Consider the following 19,000-nt stretch of genomic DNA (forward strand, 5'->3'; position numbering starts at 1 on the left):
CCTGGAAAGTGACTGCTTAGGCACAGCCACCTCTCAGATAATGTCACTAAAACCATCTTTAGAGGAACTTGATGCCATCTGATTGCTCAATGCTGACATTTAGAATCAACTCTATTAAAACAACAACATTCCAAATGGATTTGACGCACATTGTTATACAAACCTCAGCTCCACCTTCAGCTTGTCACTCATTCTCTTAGCCACATAAATGCATCTTTATCCTGGTTTTATGAATTTTTTTTTTTCATTTCTCAAACACTTCAGAACTTGATAACCTAAGAGCAACAATCCTTGTGATTCTGCTGACTTTTAGGAAACACTCCCATAAAGCTACTAAGAGAAAATTAACATCATGAAAGCATAGCCCCAGGCAGATGAGCTACTGGTATTATGGTACTGACTTCTGGCACAAGAAAACCAGAAATCATCCTAAAAGAATACCTCTGTGATATACTTCTGATGATGTTGGTCCCTGCACTCAGTTACTGGGAGTTTTTCTTTCTAAACACTGAAAATGTTGGCATCCTTCAAGCTTCATTTCATACCTGGAGGATTTCCTGACACAGGAGGGATGACTTTACCTCTTCCTGCCTGCTGTGAAGGCCACCACTTCTGCCATACCCTAATTTAAAACAAACCTCAAAAATGTCATCTCCTGACTCACCTTCTACCTGCCAGCCCTGTCAAACCTGAACTTTTCCTAATTATTTCCCCAGACATCAAGATACCCTTCATGTAAACTAATTAAGGTAAGGTGGGATTTACTGAACCAAAATGCATTTGTTCCTTCTGTGTTTTCCCCAGGTAAACTGTCAAGAGCAGCCCCACTGTCCAAGCCAGAGCAGCCACAGAACAAAGACCGTTTTCACCTGCATTATTTCTGTAGCCCTCTAATAAAACATGGAATTTCCAGTTTCAATTTCCAGCATTTCATGAAGGAAGATTAAGTTCAGACGTGATCCATCCTTGATACACTTATCACATTTCAATTCTCAGCAGATCCATGCTTGATATGCATGATCACATTCCTGCTTAGCAACAGCACCAGCAGCATTAAACTGCACTTTAACCATTTCCACAGTTTGTAACTGAGAATCTCCAACCTGCTGCTTTTGGCACCATGCACAGGCTGTGATTTCAGCAGTTCCAGAAACAAAGCAAAGGTTAGTGGTTTCTTCCAAATGTTGACTTGGTGGTGCTACACTTGGAATGAAGAATGACCATCAAAACTTGCTCCACCAACCTGAGAGCTCACTGCATAACATGAAATGCAAATAGAAGATTACACATCACACTGAAATGGGCCCTCTGGATTGGCCTGAGTGCTGAGGACAAGGTTCATAGCTTTTAACCAAGGCTGCTTAACTGTCTTTTATAAAACCTGCTTCAAATCACTGCCAAATCATTGTCAAGTTTCACATGTGTGAATCAAAGTTTCACAGATGCTATTTCCTCTGGCCACAGTTTTATTTTGGAATGTTCAATACAAATAACAAAGCTTCTTGCCAAAGCTTTTAAAAAACAAGAAAACCCCTCACTTCTCTGAAGAACTCCCACAAAATCCCCTGCTTGAAGCAAGTTTAATGAAGTGAGAACTATGGCCAAAGCCTTTACCTTTTTTTTCACTTCAACACCCAGATTACTGATGAAACCTGGCTGGCTTTTTTGTTTTCTAATTCAGAAGCTTTTAAGAACAGTCACACAAGGGAGATTTGCAGAATCTGGCTTCCAAGTTACTTGGACTACACTAGGCTTTTTTAGCAACTCTTTTCTGTTAAAACACATCATATTGAAAAAAAAAAAATTAAGCAAGTACAACCCTCTTACCTGGCCTAGTCTCTACAACATTCACCATTTGCTCTTAAGACTAGAAGAATCTCTATACAGATATCTGTAAGAACTTTAATTATACTAAGTAAGAAAACTCAATCATACCTGGGATCAAAGAGGAAAACAGAAGATTCTAAACACCAAGTCCTATTCGCCTTCCTTTTTTTTCTCTTCACATGATTTTAATGCATATTTGCTGTAGTTTAGCTTTCTCTTTTAGATATGAAGGAAAACCTCACAGGTGCCACCATAAAAAAACACTGACTAAACACAAACACGTATTATTACAGTCCTGCCCTTAATGTAAGCTGCTGTATGACCAGTGAAAATAAAGCACATTTCCAAGGAAAGCATGATGTCTCGCTAGAGCAGAACCACCTGAGTACTGCTAGAAGAGAATAAACATCCTAACAAGAGTAACAACTTCAAATACAATGCCACTTCCTCTGCAAAATGATTTCATTTTCCTTTTGCAAGGAAAAATATTGTTTGTTTATTAAAACAAACAAAAAAAACCCCAAACAGTGACAACTATAGAACACCATTACATAGTTGTTCTTGTGTGTCTACTGGAGGGCAAGCAAGAGTGACAAGCTCCAGCCCCTGCAGGAACTGAAAAGTTTCATATTCCAACAACTCCATTTGCTTTTCCTCTAATTGGCTCTAGAGCAGAAAAATCTGTAGCCTGAATGGATCAAACTGTTATGTCAGCTATTGTTTATTCATTATTCAATGCAGACCCTGCCTTCACAGTGAGCCACTTGAAGCCACGGAGCAACTCCTTACTGGCCACGTGTTCCCATCCTCTCCCTTGCACCAGCACTCCTGCCTGTGCAGCCACACTGCCAGTTGTGTTTCATTAATGAGAACAAATCCTGAATAAAACCAAAGCCACAAATAGTCTTCAGCCCTTCTGAGGCATGATCCAGTTCCTGCTGCAGTTGAGTAATCTCTAACATCAACACAAGGGAGAGGATGACAGTGTGGCTTTATGAGTATTGAAGAACATCAGGACTTCTGGCAATACCTGGGATTTGGACTACCTGGTTAATAACAACAACCACGAAACAGCCCTTTTTTTTTTTTTTTTTTTTTTGATTCCTTAACTCACAAACATTTCTAACAAAATGGGTCTTTTCAGAGTAGCAAATACAGGAATGTGATCAGGGATTTATACCCAAGTTTTGCTCATTATGGACACGTACCTCAGTACAAAGCATGCTAAGTCCTTGTGTACACACCATGGTATTTTAAGGATGGCACACAGTGGAGCCAAGCAAACACTTTGAGAGTGAGATGAAACCACTTTTCAGATGAGCAGGGACAGATTTTCAGTAGCTTTAAAAGGGAGGCAGAAGGAAGTCAGGTGACCTGCCAGCTGGGCCTTATGACTGCCAGTAAACAACAGGACAGATTACAGACAGAATACAAACTGCAACTCATGTACTGCTGCAGCAGAGATGATGCAAAGTGCAACTGTTTATCCATGTCTGAATACCAGAATTAATTCTAACCCCCTCACATGCGGTTTGCGGTTAAAGAAGTTTTTACATGTGCTCTGCTTCCAACTTCCCACTGACAGCCCCCCAGTCTTCTCTCTTCTAGCAATTTCATTCCCTTTCCTCACTAAACTTGGCACTCACCCAACAGCATAATCATGCTTCTCTTTCAAACAGCTCTAAAACTAATTGGAAGTTGGAGAAGCAACTTTGCAAAAGATCTATCACTGAGTGAATGAACTGGAGTCTCCAGCTCTCCAGGGCCAGTTCAATCAGGGAAGCTCACTCCTCGTTGTCCAGCTGCAGTGCAGGCCCCTCTGCTTTTTTATGCAGAACATACATAGACACAGTATTTATCTCCAAGAAAAGCAGCCTTTGGACTACACCTACAAAGCTGGTATAGCAGCCTACACCCTCCCATTGATAAAACTGGTTTAGAAGAACCTGTTTGGGTTTGCCCCAAACCTACTCCTTGTTGATTTAAAACTAAAAAAGAAAAACAAAAAAGTCAAATCATAGCATGAAACCCTCATGTCTAGTCTTTTATACAGTATAACAAAGACAGTTTAATGACATCTGAAAGCCTTGGAGATCCCCACCCTCTGGGATCCAACTTTACTAGTTTAAAATTATCCCCTCTCTTGGGTCCTCCCTACCAGCCCTTTGCTGTAAGCTACTAATTCTGCAATGCTTGTGTGAGCATTTCCCAATTCACATCAGGCAGAAAAACCATCAAGTTAGCTCACATGATTTTTGAAGCTGTTAAAACTACTCTTGCAAAATTTGCCTGAAGCTAACTTGGGGAGGACTTACATGAACTGTCTCTCTAGTGGATATATGAGGGCAGTGACTTCCTTTGGCAGCACAGTTTCCTTAAATTAGCTGTTATCAGCACATTGCCAAATAAGTTGAAGTCTTGCCTTAACAAGGAATTGAGAAAAGGAGAAGTAAGAAAACAACTTCTGAAAGAAAATCTTTCATCAGGATTTTCTAAGTTGACATTACTTTGAATTGAATCAGATCAAAGTCTTCATTACTTAAGCATTCCAAGTTCTTGTAGCATTATGCAACCGTCTTGGCTAAAACAAAGGAGACTAATCTTGTTTTGTAAATGTCTCACTGCAACACAATCACTTAAAATCATTACATGGTTCAGATTTGCTGCTTTGATTCCCAGCATACAAAAACCAAAATTTACCTCTTCTGTATTTCTTCATCATCTGTTTTTATCTAGGACATCTGCTTTTCTCAGTTCTCACACGCAGGACTATGGAGAATAAATACCAGTATATGAACATACTCCTACCAAAAACATCAACATGCCTCCCTTCTATGGACTCTCCCAATCAGGAAACAATTCCTCATTTTCTTTGACATCTCTTCACTTTCCCATGAACACTTCAAGACAACTGATGGCTCAAGACTTGAGTATAACTTGTCATGTCCACAGGGGCAGAACTAACCTGGCTGTCAGTTCATAACTTACAGCAACTTGTTCTCAGTGATCTGGTTTGTTGTGCAGAGGGGAGTTGAGCTGCTGGGCAGAAACAGGAGCAAATATGGCAAAGGGCTGTAAAAAAGTTTGGCTGAAGACATTCTTTTGCAGGCTCGAGTTGAAATGTTGAATTTGAAAGTCAAGTCACTTAATACTTATTTTTTATCTTGTTTTTAATTAAAAGTTTGCTAATGTTATTATGCTTGTCCTCACATCATGGCAAGTTGTATTCAAAAATAAAGTTCACTATAGGACACAGTGCAGGCTGCCACCTCCAGAGCAAGGGCTGAACCACTAATCTATTTATTTTACTAAAAGCTTCAATTCATCTTAATACTGGACATAAAATTCTCCATCTACAAGCATTTTCACATATAAATATGTCAGCTAATATAACAGCTGCTATTTACCTATTGTCACATTGATTCTGCATATTCCCCCTATATATTTCACTGTCAGTTCAAAATGTATTCCTATAGTCCTTTTTTTCCACAACAGTTTAAACAGAATGACAGAACAAAGTCTGCAATAGATGGACAGATAATAAAGAAAAAAAAATGCTAGCTGTGAATACATTGAAAAATGTCTTAAGGGAAGAGTTAGAAACAAACCAGAACTGAAAATTCAAAGGTCCTAAAAAGCAAAGTGAGTAATATCACATAAAAAGGCCAGCTACTTTCAGAGAAAGGCAAGCATTTCTATAAAATTTTATGCCTCTTATTACTGCATTTCTTTGACACTCTTAATAGAGTGCCTCTGTATTTATGGCACTGAGATACAGCTTCATCAGACTGCACAGCAAAGTCAACAAATACATCTCATACCACTGCAGACACTGATCTGTCTTCTGCAGAAATGTATTTTACTGAGGAGAAAAGTCAATAAAGTCCAACAGTCAAAAGTCTTATGTTCTTTTAATGGCTCCTTGAGGCCATCTCTCATGCTGACATCATCCCTAACAAAAAAAGCCTGTTACGCTTTACACAAGCAGTGTTTCAATTTCAATAGGACACTTATTGCCAGAATTCTAGAAGGAGAGCTGGAGTCTTACAAAGTCATCTGTGCAGTACAAGCCATTTTAGTGTCAAGGAATAAAACAACAGTATAGGATAGGCATGGAAAATATCCCTTATCAGAGGGAACAGCCAAATGAGGAGACAAATGGCAGCAATTGCCAAAATATATGTTTAAAATATGAAATACATTTTTAATCTGGAAGCCATAAAAGTCACCTTCAGTCAAGAACACACCATGGAGACATTACCAGGGATCAAGGGCTATAGGACTGGAGGTCACCATTTCATTCATCTTCACTTTCTTAAAAAAAAAAAAAAACACCCTATGCTAGAAACTAGTAGCAAGGCTATCAAAATGATTGCTACATTCTCCAGTTAGTATTTGAGGCGAATTGTATGCCCTTCTTTCACAAAATGAAATTAACGTTATGAATGCTGGAAGCAATCACATTTTAGAAAACAAAATCCAAACTCATCTGACCACAAATGAATTTATTTTTTTTCAAATCCAAGCCAAACCAATTCCTCTTCAGGGAAATGCTTAAGTTGAGGTTTAACAGTAAACATTGCTCTTAAGAAACTGTCATGAAAATTAATATCAAACTACAGTAATCACTTTGAAAATTTTTGGCTGGTTGATTCTATCCCTCCAGGTCCTTCAGTGAAACAGTTTTCTGCGTGTGACAACTTTTATCTATACCAGCTCAGTGCAAACTGAGGAAAATGAAAGCTTTTTGCCTTGCTAGGAGAATTCTTGACAAACACTGAGCCACAGAAGAGAAGCTGTGCAGCCACTGCCCACACTGCACAACAACGATGAGAATTCCACTTCCAGAGATCTCTATTATTCTATTTCATAATGACTGTTTCAACTGCTGGTATTTTTAGCTGTTCATGTATATAAAACTGTAATTTAAAAAGTGTTCATTTGAAAGCACGTAAGAATTTGAAGTGGAAAAATCTCCAAGTAACAGAGAAAGTGCCTCACCCCTCACAGGCAGACACTCGAGATGTGTGAGAGCATTCACTGCTCCTCGGCAACACGACACTGCCTTCTGCCCGCTGCTCCTGAAATACTTGACTGACTTCCAGCAGAACAGGGTTTCATTTTCCAAGACTGCTTCACAAAGTTAGCAGTGAGGGGAAGTGTGCAGTAAATGAACTCATCCCCCCAGCCCCTTAGATAAAGTTCCTTCAAGTACAAAAGGAATTACCCAACTAAAAAAAATCAACTTTTAGAAACATCAATTTAAAGCAAAACACATAAAAACTTTGAAAATTGAGCTAAAACTATTGCCAGATTGTAAGTTCATGTGCAAACCTTTGGATCCATCTATTATTTTTTCCTATCAAAAATTATGAGCATTGTTAAAACATACATTTGATATTTATTCAATCCACTTACTTTTCCCAAAACCTCATTAGGATAACAGGTACAAAGAGGGCCAATAGCCTCCAATTCGGGTGAACACGAGGCAAATGAAGAGTCAGAGACTGCAAAAAAATCCCAAAGTAATCTAACCCCAAACATCAGAAAACAGTCCCAATGCAAAAATCACTCCCTGGATTTTAGTCAATATATTAATGCAAATAATTTGGCTTTAACAATTTCTTAAAGTCTACAGAGGCTGTGGGGAGATAAGAGAGAAGGGATTTGATGCAGCAAAGAAACTACAGATTTGATATTTACTGAATAGCAAATAAGCCATTGAACCACACACAGCAAACTGGAAGGGCTGATTATACACTGAAAAGAATAGGCCCTGATATGCAATATTTGAACAATATAATAAAAATAGTACAGTATTTAAAGATTCATCTAACTTTAGGATAAATATGGAAGTGATAAGCAAAAAAAAAAAAAAAAAGAAAAAGAAATAAGGGTATGAAAATTTGAGTCAAGCAGGATATTTGCAGTTACATTAAAAAACCCCATATGATAAAGCACTAACAATAGTGGCAGTACAGAGTACTTCTCTTGCCCTGAAAATAATGTTGAGTTAATTACTGTAAGCACAATATGATCAAGAAAATCTATCCTGAGATCATCAGAGGCACAGAAATCCATCTGTATTTCTAACAGAAGTAAAACTCCCTGGCCACTATAAAGAAAGAATGAGAAATGTGAAAAGTCTCACCTCAACCTATATTTGAAAATAAAAATATTTTAGTTTGCATTTCTTGTGATAGTATGCAACAAACAAGAATTTTTTATTTAAAACAGCGCCTACAGCGAAGCAAGAAACAACTGCTGTAACTGTGACAAGAAATACTGAGTAACAGAAATGGAGAGTACTGCATTTCACTGGTACAGAGTAAGACAGCAAGAGTGGCAGGATCATAAGCTGCCATAAACTGACAAAAAACTTTGGTAATCAGTTTGCCACCGGAGTTTGACATTGCCTTTAAAAATGAATATCAACATTACACTCAAAATGACTCTTCTGCACAACATGCAATTTTATGATGTTATTTAATGTAGTCACAGAACTTCAAATCATCTGGCATGGAAATAAGATACAAAGGCATATGAAAAACCTGTTTCAATGAATTCACTTACATGCCATACAAAACTTGAAATGAAATTTAAAAAAGTCCTCCACATCAGATGGATGTCTTATAATTTCTTTTTAGCTCCTCTCTTCATGGAGCACAAATGCTTTCCAGCTTTAAAATGACATGCTTTTGCCTGAGAAGTAAAACAATACAGCAAACAAGTTCTTCTCTAAATGCCTCTGACATAAGGATGTTGTGGGGCACACAGGAAGGAAGCACAAGGTGCCACATGAACTAGAGAAAGCAAGATACAAAGAGTTGGGAAATGCAGTGATAGGAGGATTTCTTTAGGGTCCAGATCAGAATAGAAATAGAACAGGCAAATCTAAAAAGCATACTGTAAATATGAACACACTTTCTTCTGATATGATTAAAAACCAGACACTAGTGCTCAGCAGACTGAGACACCTCCAGCTGAGGAAAACAGAAGTACAAAGTGCTTCTCCAAGGGTGAAGTGGCAGGCAGCCCACAGCCTGGAGAACAGAAATCTCAGGGCTCTGCTCAGGTCTTTGTGTTTGTTTGTTTGCTTTTGCTATCCCTAACAATTGTCAGGTACCAGACACATTTCTCCTTCCTATACTGAGAGAGCCCTAGGGACATGTGCTGCAGACATTCACCAGGAGAGGAAACCCCATCCCCAAAACAGAAGGAACTGCACCTCATTTGAGTTATCCCAGAATCCCCTCATACAGCTTGCAATGCATGCTTCTAAAAACCCTTCTATTTATATCATTTTCAGCATGGTTAAGAAATGAAAAGAACTGTATCATATGGCAAGAATACAGCCAAAGTTAGTTAAAAAAAAAAATCACATTTCAGTCTGAAAATCAAATTAGACAGAAACAATTACAGTCATTATTAAAACTGTTAAAAAGTTTTTCTTCTATTTATACACTGCAAATCTGGCAGCACTGGAACAACTGCATTATTAATGAAAATCTGTAGTTTTACCTTTTGTTTTATGCATCCAAAGAAGAAAAATGTGTTTTAAGTGAAAGGAATATGAACTGAATAGTATTTAATTTTATCTATATGTGGAAAGCTACTTAAGCAGTCTGGTTTCAAACTGATAACATGTTTTTCAAATGGAATTTCCACACTTATTTCTTAACCACTACAGGGCAATACAAGGGCTGTGAACAGAAACTGCAGTGCAATGATGCTGATAAAAGAACCTAACAGATGCATTTCTCACTTTACTGTATTTGTGAAAACAGAGATGACAGATGTTTAAAATATCACATCTGTATTACTCAGTTACATAATTCACAGCCAAATCACGAGCACTAGAAATGTGTGTGTGTGATTTCCTTCATCATGCTCAGAAGGACAACACCAGTTCTGAGCTAATCACCAGTGAAAGTTTGAGAACTCTTACCAACAGTGAAGCTCCTGGGATTTCCACACTAACTTTTAATGGCAATTATAACAATCTTCTGACATACAGCCATCCCTGAATGATGTGACACAATTTGCACCCAGCAGGACAGAGCCATGAATATTTAACATCTGAGTATTTGCAGTAAGTTTACAGCTCCATTGGATGACTGCTGTTTTAGCATAGATGGGTTACAAAGATAATTTTCTACCTTGCTAAGCACAAATCTCTCCAGTCCTTTGCAAGCCAGCAGAATGAAAGGAAATAGCAGATATTTTATGGCTCACAACCACATTCAGTCGTGGCCCTCTACAAAAACATTTATTCCATAGCTGAGCTTGGGACCAGTGTAATGACAAGCTCCTAATTATCCTGATTGTCCTGCTATTATTGTGCTCAATGACTCTCAGTCCCTGAGAACAGTGCGACTGACACCAGCTCGAAGACCAGTAGAAGCCTTGGTCTATGACTGAACTAAAGGGTAATATATGTGACATAAGTAATAGCAATCATGAGTTAAGCATGTTCAAATTATTACTTGTCTCATCAGCATCCTAAAATTAATCTTCTGATTTGATTTAAAAGGTATTTCCTATCAAATGAGAAGACTGGAGCTGGTGACAAGAGGTGTTTGAGACAGGCAAGATTAACTAGAAAAGAAGAAAGTGTTAAGACATGGAAGTTAGGATAAAGGAGATGAAAAAAATGTGGGCAGAAGGGACAGAACTGAGATGACAAACATTGCTGGGAACAAGACACACGGCATGAACACAGGGAGGAACCTGAGTAGAACATAATCACCTGGTGAGCATAATCACCTCCAGAACACCCAAACACAGAACCTACGATCTGATGAAACCATCAGCTCTGCCCTCAAACATCTGTACAACCTGGAAGTACAGCATCCCCCCCTACAAACAGGCTCCAGGCAATGACAACCTCCTGCTATCTTGCTGGCTCACCTAAGAGGAACGTAAAGGTTTGAACTGTCCTGAGGAGTCACACAGATGCCAGCTTTATTCCACTTGACCATCCTAGAGAATTCAGACTGCATCTCTGATGCAATTTAGAATTCAGCATCAGGAAAGCAACCTGGAAAACATACTGACATTTTGGAAAGAGAAAACTCTGTTAAAAACTTAGATAACATGGCTCAATCAAGCACAAGGATGATGAAGTCTATCATCAGAGGTGCCCACAGAACTTTAATTGCTCATTTCCTGTGCATATCTACTATCCCCATGTCTTTACTTAAAAACCACATACCACTTTTCATTCTTCTTCCAATTTTTTTCTGTTCAAATCGACTTTTTCAGACAAGATGAAATTACTGTAAGAATCAGGACTGATCACAGTCAAAGTCTTATAAAAGAGTGTTGTTGAAAAACCATGAGGGGAAAAAACCCATGGAATTACACAAAGAAAAAGGGATGGTTAACCTGAAAGCAGTGAACACTGCTTTGGAAAAATAGATTGCATACTGTCAGTGCCATATATTTCCTTCATACTACTAAGCAAATTTTCTAAACTAATCTTTCAAAAATAATTAATCACATTTTTTCTAGTTGTTGGGCTTGATTCCCAGTATTTCTAAGGAGTCACCAAGGTTTCTGAACTTATTAAAAGCTACACTTAAAAATAATGCCTGTAAGTTCAGTCACTAAGTATTTAAAATTTTGGTACTCCAAATCAACAGATGCTTTCAAACTTTGTACCATTCCAAGCTTCATACATGTAATAAAATGCAGTAACATTACCATGCTTCACTGCACAGAGATTACATGAAAAATAGTGTTTGAAAACTTTTCAATAGTCTGGAGCACTACCCAAAAGCCCAAGGCAACAATAACACGTTTCTGTATTCAAAGCTAAGTTTCAACAGTAAGCTGAATAAAGAGACTAAAATTCACATGGGTCACTGAACAATGTGGGGGTGGTGGGTGGAACTGAATAGATGCTCCCTAATCCTCCTGCCCTCTGCACAGAGCACATCATGGTTACAAACCATATGTTCCAGCAGCCAACACCTGGGCTGCACAGCAAGTTGGGGGGTTTCAGTATATTCTCCTTTTGGAGTGCCTGAAGCTCACTGGGAGAAGGCTAAGAGTGTAAATACTTTAACTTTCAAATCAGTAACATTATCAGCTAGAAGAGAACAAAGACTCCTCACTCCAGACAGACACGTGGGCTGTCAGTGGAAGCAGCAGTCTGTAGTGTGGAATTGTAAGTGAGGCTGAAGCCAAGGACTGTTGGGACAGTTTTGGGGACTTGAAGCTGGAACATTAAACCCTCTTCCTGCACATATACAGAAGCACTAACTTAGGCACAACAGTCCTGTAAAGAAAAGCCCACAATGTTGTACCCCTTCTCTAAGGTAAGTATCTGTAATTCAGGGAATTAAAGCAATACTCTTAACTCTGATGCACTGATAAATCAAACCACATGACATTTCTAACATGAATGGATTTCCACCCCTCCACTTCGGAGAGGGGGCCACAGCAGATGAAGAAGCACCCTGCACAGCCCATGGCTTCAGAGGAATACACAACTGCAATTCATTCAAGCTGTTTGGCCAACATCAGAAACCATGAGATCCAAGCCTGATTAGTTATTACAGAGAGAAGAATCCTTGAATTGAGTTATAGCCTTTCTGTTAGCTACCATGTAATTTTATTTTTAACACATGCTACATAATTTGCAGTGTTTGTTGTAACTAATTCTTTACTGCTGGTTCTTCTGCTGAACAAACTAATTACATCTTCTGCATTCTAAACTTGAACCATCAGTATAAAACAATGTATTTTGCCAAGCTGATGCACAAGAGCCAAACCTATCAGCAGTAAAGTTCCACTCAATGAAATTCAACTCTATAAGCCATATTGTAGAATAAAAAATTATTACGCTCATTGAGTCAAAGGGCAGCAGAGTGTTTGACAGAAAATGATTAGCAAATTTACAGGAGGTCAGTGGTAAAAGGTTACAAAACAGAGCTAAGGTGTGGTTTCATAACTGGTGCGAGTCAATTTAAGCTTACACATGTGCAAAACAGATCCTCACTCCCGTGATCCATGCAGTGCTTCCATCCTTTCCTTTTGCTGCCATTCAGATGCACGTGAAACCCTGTGAGCTGTCCCAGGATGTGATACACGTAGCTGTTGGCTGGATTTTCAGTCAGATGAAGGCACTGGGATTGCTGGTGTTGACTGTGTAGCAGGAGATGAAGACGTAACTTCTTCCCATTTTGGCATCAGCACAGAACTTGGATCACCTTAGGCTGTGTATTTATGATGGCCTTCTGGGAGTATTTAGCCAGGATAAATTTTCTACCTCCAAACACAGGTACAACCACAGGAGAACACAGCTGGAAACATTGTGAAAGAAACACAGACAAATTCTTTTTTCCCTACATTCTAATTTGTACTTCATGTGACTAGAGGGCTCAATATAGTCAACTATGAATCCCTACCCTCTTTAATTTTATGTAGCTACAGTTACCTCCAAAAATATAACCACAAGGGCATATGCAGTCAGGACAGTATTAAAAAAATTAAATCTGATCATGATGGAGTCAAGGAAGGGGAAGACTAGGGAAGTAACTAGAAACACATGCAATAGCACTGAACACCACTTACAAGAACTCACTGGTAGTAAAATTTAATGGTAGGACTTAATTGTTTGTTTTAAGAGATAAACTCACTGAACAAAGGCATTCTGAATATCACATATTACTTTTATTGCCACAAGGATTAGAAGCTACAAGCTCAGATTGCATTTTCCCAGTTGCCATAAAACGTGAGGCAAAAAGACTTCCTGTGTGCAAAGAGCAGTTGAGCATTACCGCAGTCCTCAGGTCTCCATCCAAACCCATCACATCCAAAAAAAAAAGCCAGAGAACTGACTCAATTTAGCAATTTACCAAAGCACCACTCTCACACAACTCCATTAGGTCAAGAATTGCCAGTATTTATACACAGACCACATGAGAAATAACAGAAACATGACAAGAACAAAACCAAAAGGGAGCAATAATCAAATTAAACAAGGACTGACACAAGTAGGAGCTAAGATCAAAAAATGCAGCTGAATGGAACAAGCTGGATTACTGTCCAAAGTCAGGGGAAGGGTTGTGATCCTCTCTCCTTCCCACTCCTGCAGCTACTAGAACTTCTGGACAGGGCATTTCTCTTTGGGTTTTGGTAAGGGTAGAGACAAGGACACAAATACAATCACAAGAATCTGAATGACCCTACTGACATATTAGGTTTTGGGTTTTAATATTAAAATTGTAGATGATCTAAGTATTAAAACTCTAAACTCCAGTGGCAAATAGTCTGAGATTTGAACAAACAATAATCCCAAATTCCTTCCAAGTTACCTTAAAGATAACAATGAATTTACATTCAAAATACAGTAACCCAAAAAGATTTAAAAAAAATACTTTTAGGCTGGTTTTGACTGTGCCATTGTGGCTTTAAGAACAAATGTTTGGCTGACAGGGCCAGTGCTGTCTGAGCCATGCTGTGCTTCTCAAGCCATTTTACATTTCATTAGGCAGTATCAACTGAACTTCTAGCAGGAATGAAAAACACCAGTGAGACCCTTTAGTGCAGAACACTCACATACTCACTGCAGCCCTTCTAGATGCATGCAAGCACTTGGCATATAGAAAATTTACTGACACTATGGCCAGATTTTACCATTTCTATTGAGAATTAGTAAGAATAAAACTCCAGAGATGCCTTACTGGCAAAGCCATTGAAAAGGCACAGCAGACCATTTTATTCTTCCTGTTCAGAGTCCTTCTATCCTTTTTTACTACTAATATATTCCAGAAACGAGACATAGTGAGCTGCATGTAATTATCTTACTCAATTTCCATACAACAGACATTTCTTTTATTGCATAAACCCACATATTCCCATCTTCTCCTTTAAAAATTGAGACAGTGAGTGGTTTAAGTAATTACAGCTGTCATGGAGGGTTTGACAAATAACTTTTCTGCTCAATGTATGCTTTAGGCCACTGGGAAAGCTGTCAAATAATGACATCAGAATCTACATTAATGCTGGCAAAATGCAACTGTGCTTCTTTTCACATTTAACTCAGGTGGTTTATAGCCCCTCTTTTCCCTATTCCGTGGTCAAGAACATGAGTGGAATGAACAAATGTGCTGTAACTCAGATAAAATGGGGAGAGATAATGAACATCAAATGAAAGTATGAAAGAAAACAAAAATAAAAAGTATGAAAGCATATCCTTCATTTGGTAATGAAGAAGCTTGCTCATTCTTCATCATCAATGAGCTTTGTAAACCTGCTCACTTCCTAAAAGTCCAATTAAGATGTAAGGGAGGAACACAAAGGAATGAGATACTCTTTCAGTACCTAAGTTATTATAGTTATTACTACTCTGCATTTCTTGCACATCCCTCACATATGAGAACATGAGACGGGTGACTGCATCACACACTGCAGAGCTGCCTTCCTGCTAATCCATGCCAAAGCTGTCCAGACTATTCCATCTTCAGCTGGATTTTAAAGGTGATCTTAACTCCAGTCAAAGTACAAAACAACTAGAAACTCACTACTGCTTTACTGCCTGCTGAAGTTATATGCTCAGTTCTGAGAGTAACCTTGAGCATTGATCTTGGTTTAAAAAGTCACACGTGGGTTTCCATCATCTGGAGGACAGCAGTGCCCAGAAGCAGCCAAGGCTCTCACAGGACTAGAAAATCCACTTTTCAGTGACAAGTTTATGGACTGAAGAAAATTATTAATGAGGAACTTAATTTTTCCACCTACAAGAAATACTGTATTATAAAGTTAAAAAATAAAGTGCAGCAAACATGACCTGGTTTTGCTGCTCTGGTGACAGTTTAGGGAGTGGTTAAGAATGGTACCTAGAAGCTATTACAGCTTGAGCATCAGGGTTAGTATTAGTCAAATCTGAACCCACACATGGTCCAAAAAAAATGTGATCTTCCCATTGATTTAACATCTGGAAATGCACCTTATGGCTGACATCACCCACCATCAACCTCAAAATCCGCACAGAGCACCCAGCTGAACTTGATCAAACCTCTGATCTCTGACACCCTGTTGCTGCTGACCCCTGCGTTCAGAGCAGCTTCCAGGCAAGGCCAGGGGCTCTGTCGGGGCTGGGGGCACCGAGATCCTGCTTTCTCGGCAGGGTAGTTACCTTAATGACGGATGTGATTCACTCCCACCTCGTAAGCATCCATGCGGTTCCACTGACATGCAGTTACTTTCATTGCTACAACAATGGGAATGAGCTGCATCAGTCCGTGACTCACACCAGAGGTGTCTACTCAGCCACATGAGGAGGAAGGTTTGCACATCGTTGTTTCACCTTCAGTTTTGTTACTAATTTGTACTTTGGGAGCAATTCCAGTCATTTTTATGAAACACAGAGACGCAGCACCTCATGTGCTTGGAGTCTGTGGCACAGCATGTAGGAAGGCTCTTGGGAGTCTTCCAAGTGTGGGGTGTTGTTTAAAGTGTTGACTTTCAGTGTTTATAACACCTAACACACAAATACATTGTAACATTATTTGCCACTAGTCCCATACAAAAGAATTTTAAGTCTCCTCCCATTAACAGAATTCTGCTCAGAGTTACTAAAAACAAAAACAAGTCACAGAACAGACCATGCTAAAAAAAAAAGCACAAAATGAAGTTATTCACAGCAGCCTTCAAAACAGAGAATTTAAACAGAACGTGTCCCCACACACACTCAATAAACTTTGTTTTTTACAACTTAAGAACGGTTCTAGCTTTTTTCTGAGGTTCATTGTGATGATAAATGCACAAAAGTGTATGCCATGCACTGCTGCTTATTAGCATTTAATGCTTCTTGAACAACCACAATGCAAATATTCATCACAATAGATGGGAACCTTGGTGGGAACAAGAATTCCCACAAATTGTTTAAGAGTACAGTAAATGAATAGTGTTATAAACAAAAAGCCCAAACCCCTCACAAACGTGTATGCTGCCTTTGCTTACAGACTAATCCACTACACAGTCATTGTGCAACTGCACTTGTACAAAAGAAACAAAAAACACCCCAAAATTTTATGTTCCAACAAGAAGTGTTTTCTATGTGTAGATGTGTTCAAGACAAGCAAACCAGTGTCGCCTCAAGGTCTGCTTGACTTTTCATGAGAGTTCCTTTTGTCAGTGACAGATTTTTGCATAAGTAGGATGTGACAGGACAGAGTATGAAGGCAAGACAATTTTAAAGAATCTTCCATTTTGAATTACTTAACGACAGTGCAACCAGCACACTTACAAACAAACATGACAACTTGAAAAAAAGTGATATTGGAAGCTTACTTCTAAGCTTTTAAGCTACAATAACACTAAAGAAGATTTCAAAGCTTCAGATGGCATGCTGACACCTTTTAAAGTTACTTTGACTTCACTTATACAACTGCACAATCAAAATAAACTAAATCTGATCTACATCATGCATTAAGAAGATTTCTACATCTGCACAAACTCTCATTTCCCAAGTCTCACCTCTCTAGTTAGTACAGTAATATGCAAACACAGATGTGTTTCCACTTGTGATCACGGTACTTACAGTCAAAGCATACATTTTTAAGTCTATTCTCATGAATACATTTAAGGAATAGAGAGGACAAAAGCCCTAAGGCTTACTGTACCTTGTAAAGTAACTAACAATCTTTAATATCCTTAAATCCATGTTATACAGGAGAAAAAAAGAAAAGGCTGTGAATATATTAATGGTATCTTTCATATCTTCTTATGGCTGTTTAAAGTTACAATAAAAGAAACATGAGAGCTTACAGAGCTTATAAAAACCAGTTTCTTTAGCATACACACACCTGACAGCCCTTCTTGGAAAGTTGGTTTCCCGTGTCAGCAGGACAAGATGAGAGATTGTGAGGGTGCACACGTATGTGTATATACACACATTCACGTACAGATGTATCAGAGTAAGAAGAACACTAGCTAAAACTACAGCAGCGAGCAGCAATACTGAGGAAAACCTCACAACGCCCTTTAAAACAGTTCCCCATAAGGGAAACGTTTTACAGCAGAGATGATAAAGAAAAAAACCCCTACAAATGGGAGAGATCTCATCAGACAGGCAAAGGAAGAACCCTGCCACAGCTCCTCCATCCTGCCTCGAGAGCCGAGGAGAGGAAGAGCGGAGAGCGAAGGGAGGAGGCGAAACCAGCTTCAATTTAACGAAGAGACAGCAAATTGATCACCTCAGACTCAGTGCTGAGCGAGGGGCTGCTAGGGCAGCCAGGATGCCCAGACCCCCCGAGAGCCCCCGCTCCCATTCCCCGCTGCCTCGCCCCCCTCACGCCCGGTCCCTCACCAGCCTGGGTGGTGTCGCTGAGATCGTGGTTGGCGGCGCTGGCCCGCGGATAGTCCCGGAGCTTCCTGCCGCTCAAACTGAGGGTCCCGCTGACCGCCGCTTCTTCCAGGGCTCGGTCCAAGGAGCGGCTCCAGGAGCCGGGAGCCGAGGGACCAGGCGGAGCGGGACAAGCCGCGGGCATCGCGGCAGAGCCGCCCTCCGGCGCCGCCATTTCCCCGCCACAGCCCGGCCGGACGGCGCATGCCAGAGCGCGCGGCAGGGGCGCATGCGCGGCCGCCGCCCGGCGGCCCCGGGACCGCGCGGACACCGCGTCCGTCCGTCCGTCCGGGCCGGGCCAGCCTCGCCGCGGGGCCGGATCTTCCCGCCCGCCTCGGCTCGGCTCGGCCGGCGCGCAAGGGGATCCCCGCCCCGGACACGCCTGGACACCTGCTGGAACTGTTAAAAGTTACAGTTTTCCCGCCAACGGTGGTATGTCACAGGATGGTTTCTGGGTGAGCATCGCTCACAGCTGCTGGGTGTCGGGCCCGTTCCAGCAGCAAACAGGGCAGAGCGCACAGATCTCCGCTAAGGGGGAAATCCAACAACTGCTTCACGCTTTTTAACTTAAGGATTGATTACATTAGAAGGCCACACCCTTTGCTACATCTTAGTAAATGCCATCTTGCCCTGATGCTTCCACTGAACCCACCTGATGGATGCTGCAGCCAGCACACGTGAGCTGATAATGAAGAACGAATACTGTCAATAATCAAGTAGCAAGACAACCACAATATTTAACACCTTGTCAAATACATTTACACTGACCATTAAGAGCATTTCCAGCGCTTTGTGCCTCCTGCTGGCACAGCACTC

General features: G+C 40.1%; 1 protein-coding gene across 14 annotated transcripts in view; it reads right to left on the reverse strand.

The window, feature by feature from the left end:
- LRCH3 (leucine rich repeats and calponin homology domain containing 3) overlaps positions 1–18,808 on the reverse strand; it is a 58,764-nt gene extending 39,956 nt beyond the window's left edge. For 5 of the 14 annotated variants that reach the window (XM_041405725.1, XM_041405729.1, XM_041405726.1 and 2 more), the window contains exon 1: positions 18,149–18,805. In XM_041405725.1, coding sequence (XP_041261659.1) covers positions 18,149–18,359 — 211 coding nt within the window. In that variant the 5' untranslated portion in view covers positions 18,360–18,805. Of the gene's footprint in view, positions 1–18,148 lie in introns of all 14 variants that reach the window. The other 9 variants (XM_041405723.1, XM_041405735.1, XM_041405731.1 and 6 more) reach the window with 4 other exon arrangements.
- Positions 18,809–19,000: the final 192 nt, after the last annotated feature.

The sequence above is a fragment of the Onychostruthus taczanowskii genome, unplaced genomic scaffold (genome assembly GCF_017590055.1).
Source record: "Onychostruthus taczanowskii isolate IOZ18803 unplaced genomic scaffold, ASM1759005v1 scaffold24, whole genome shotgun sequence".
Lineage (NCBI taxonomy): Eukaryota > Metazoa > Chordata > Aves > Passeriformes > Passeridae > Onychostruthus > Onychostruthus taczanowskii.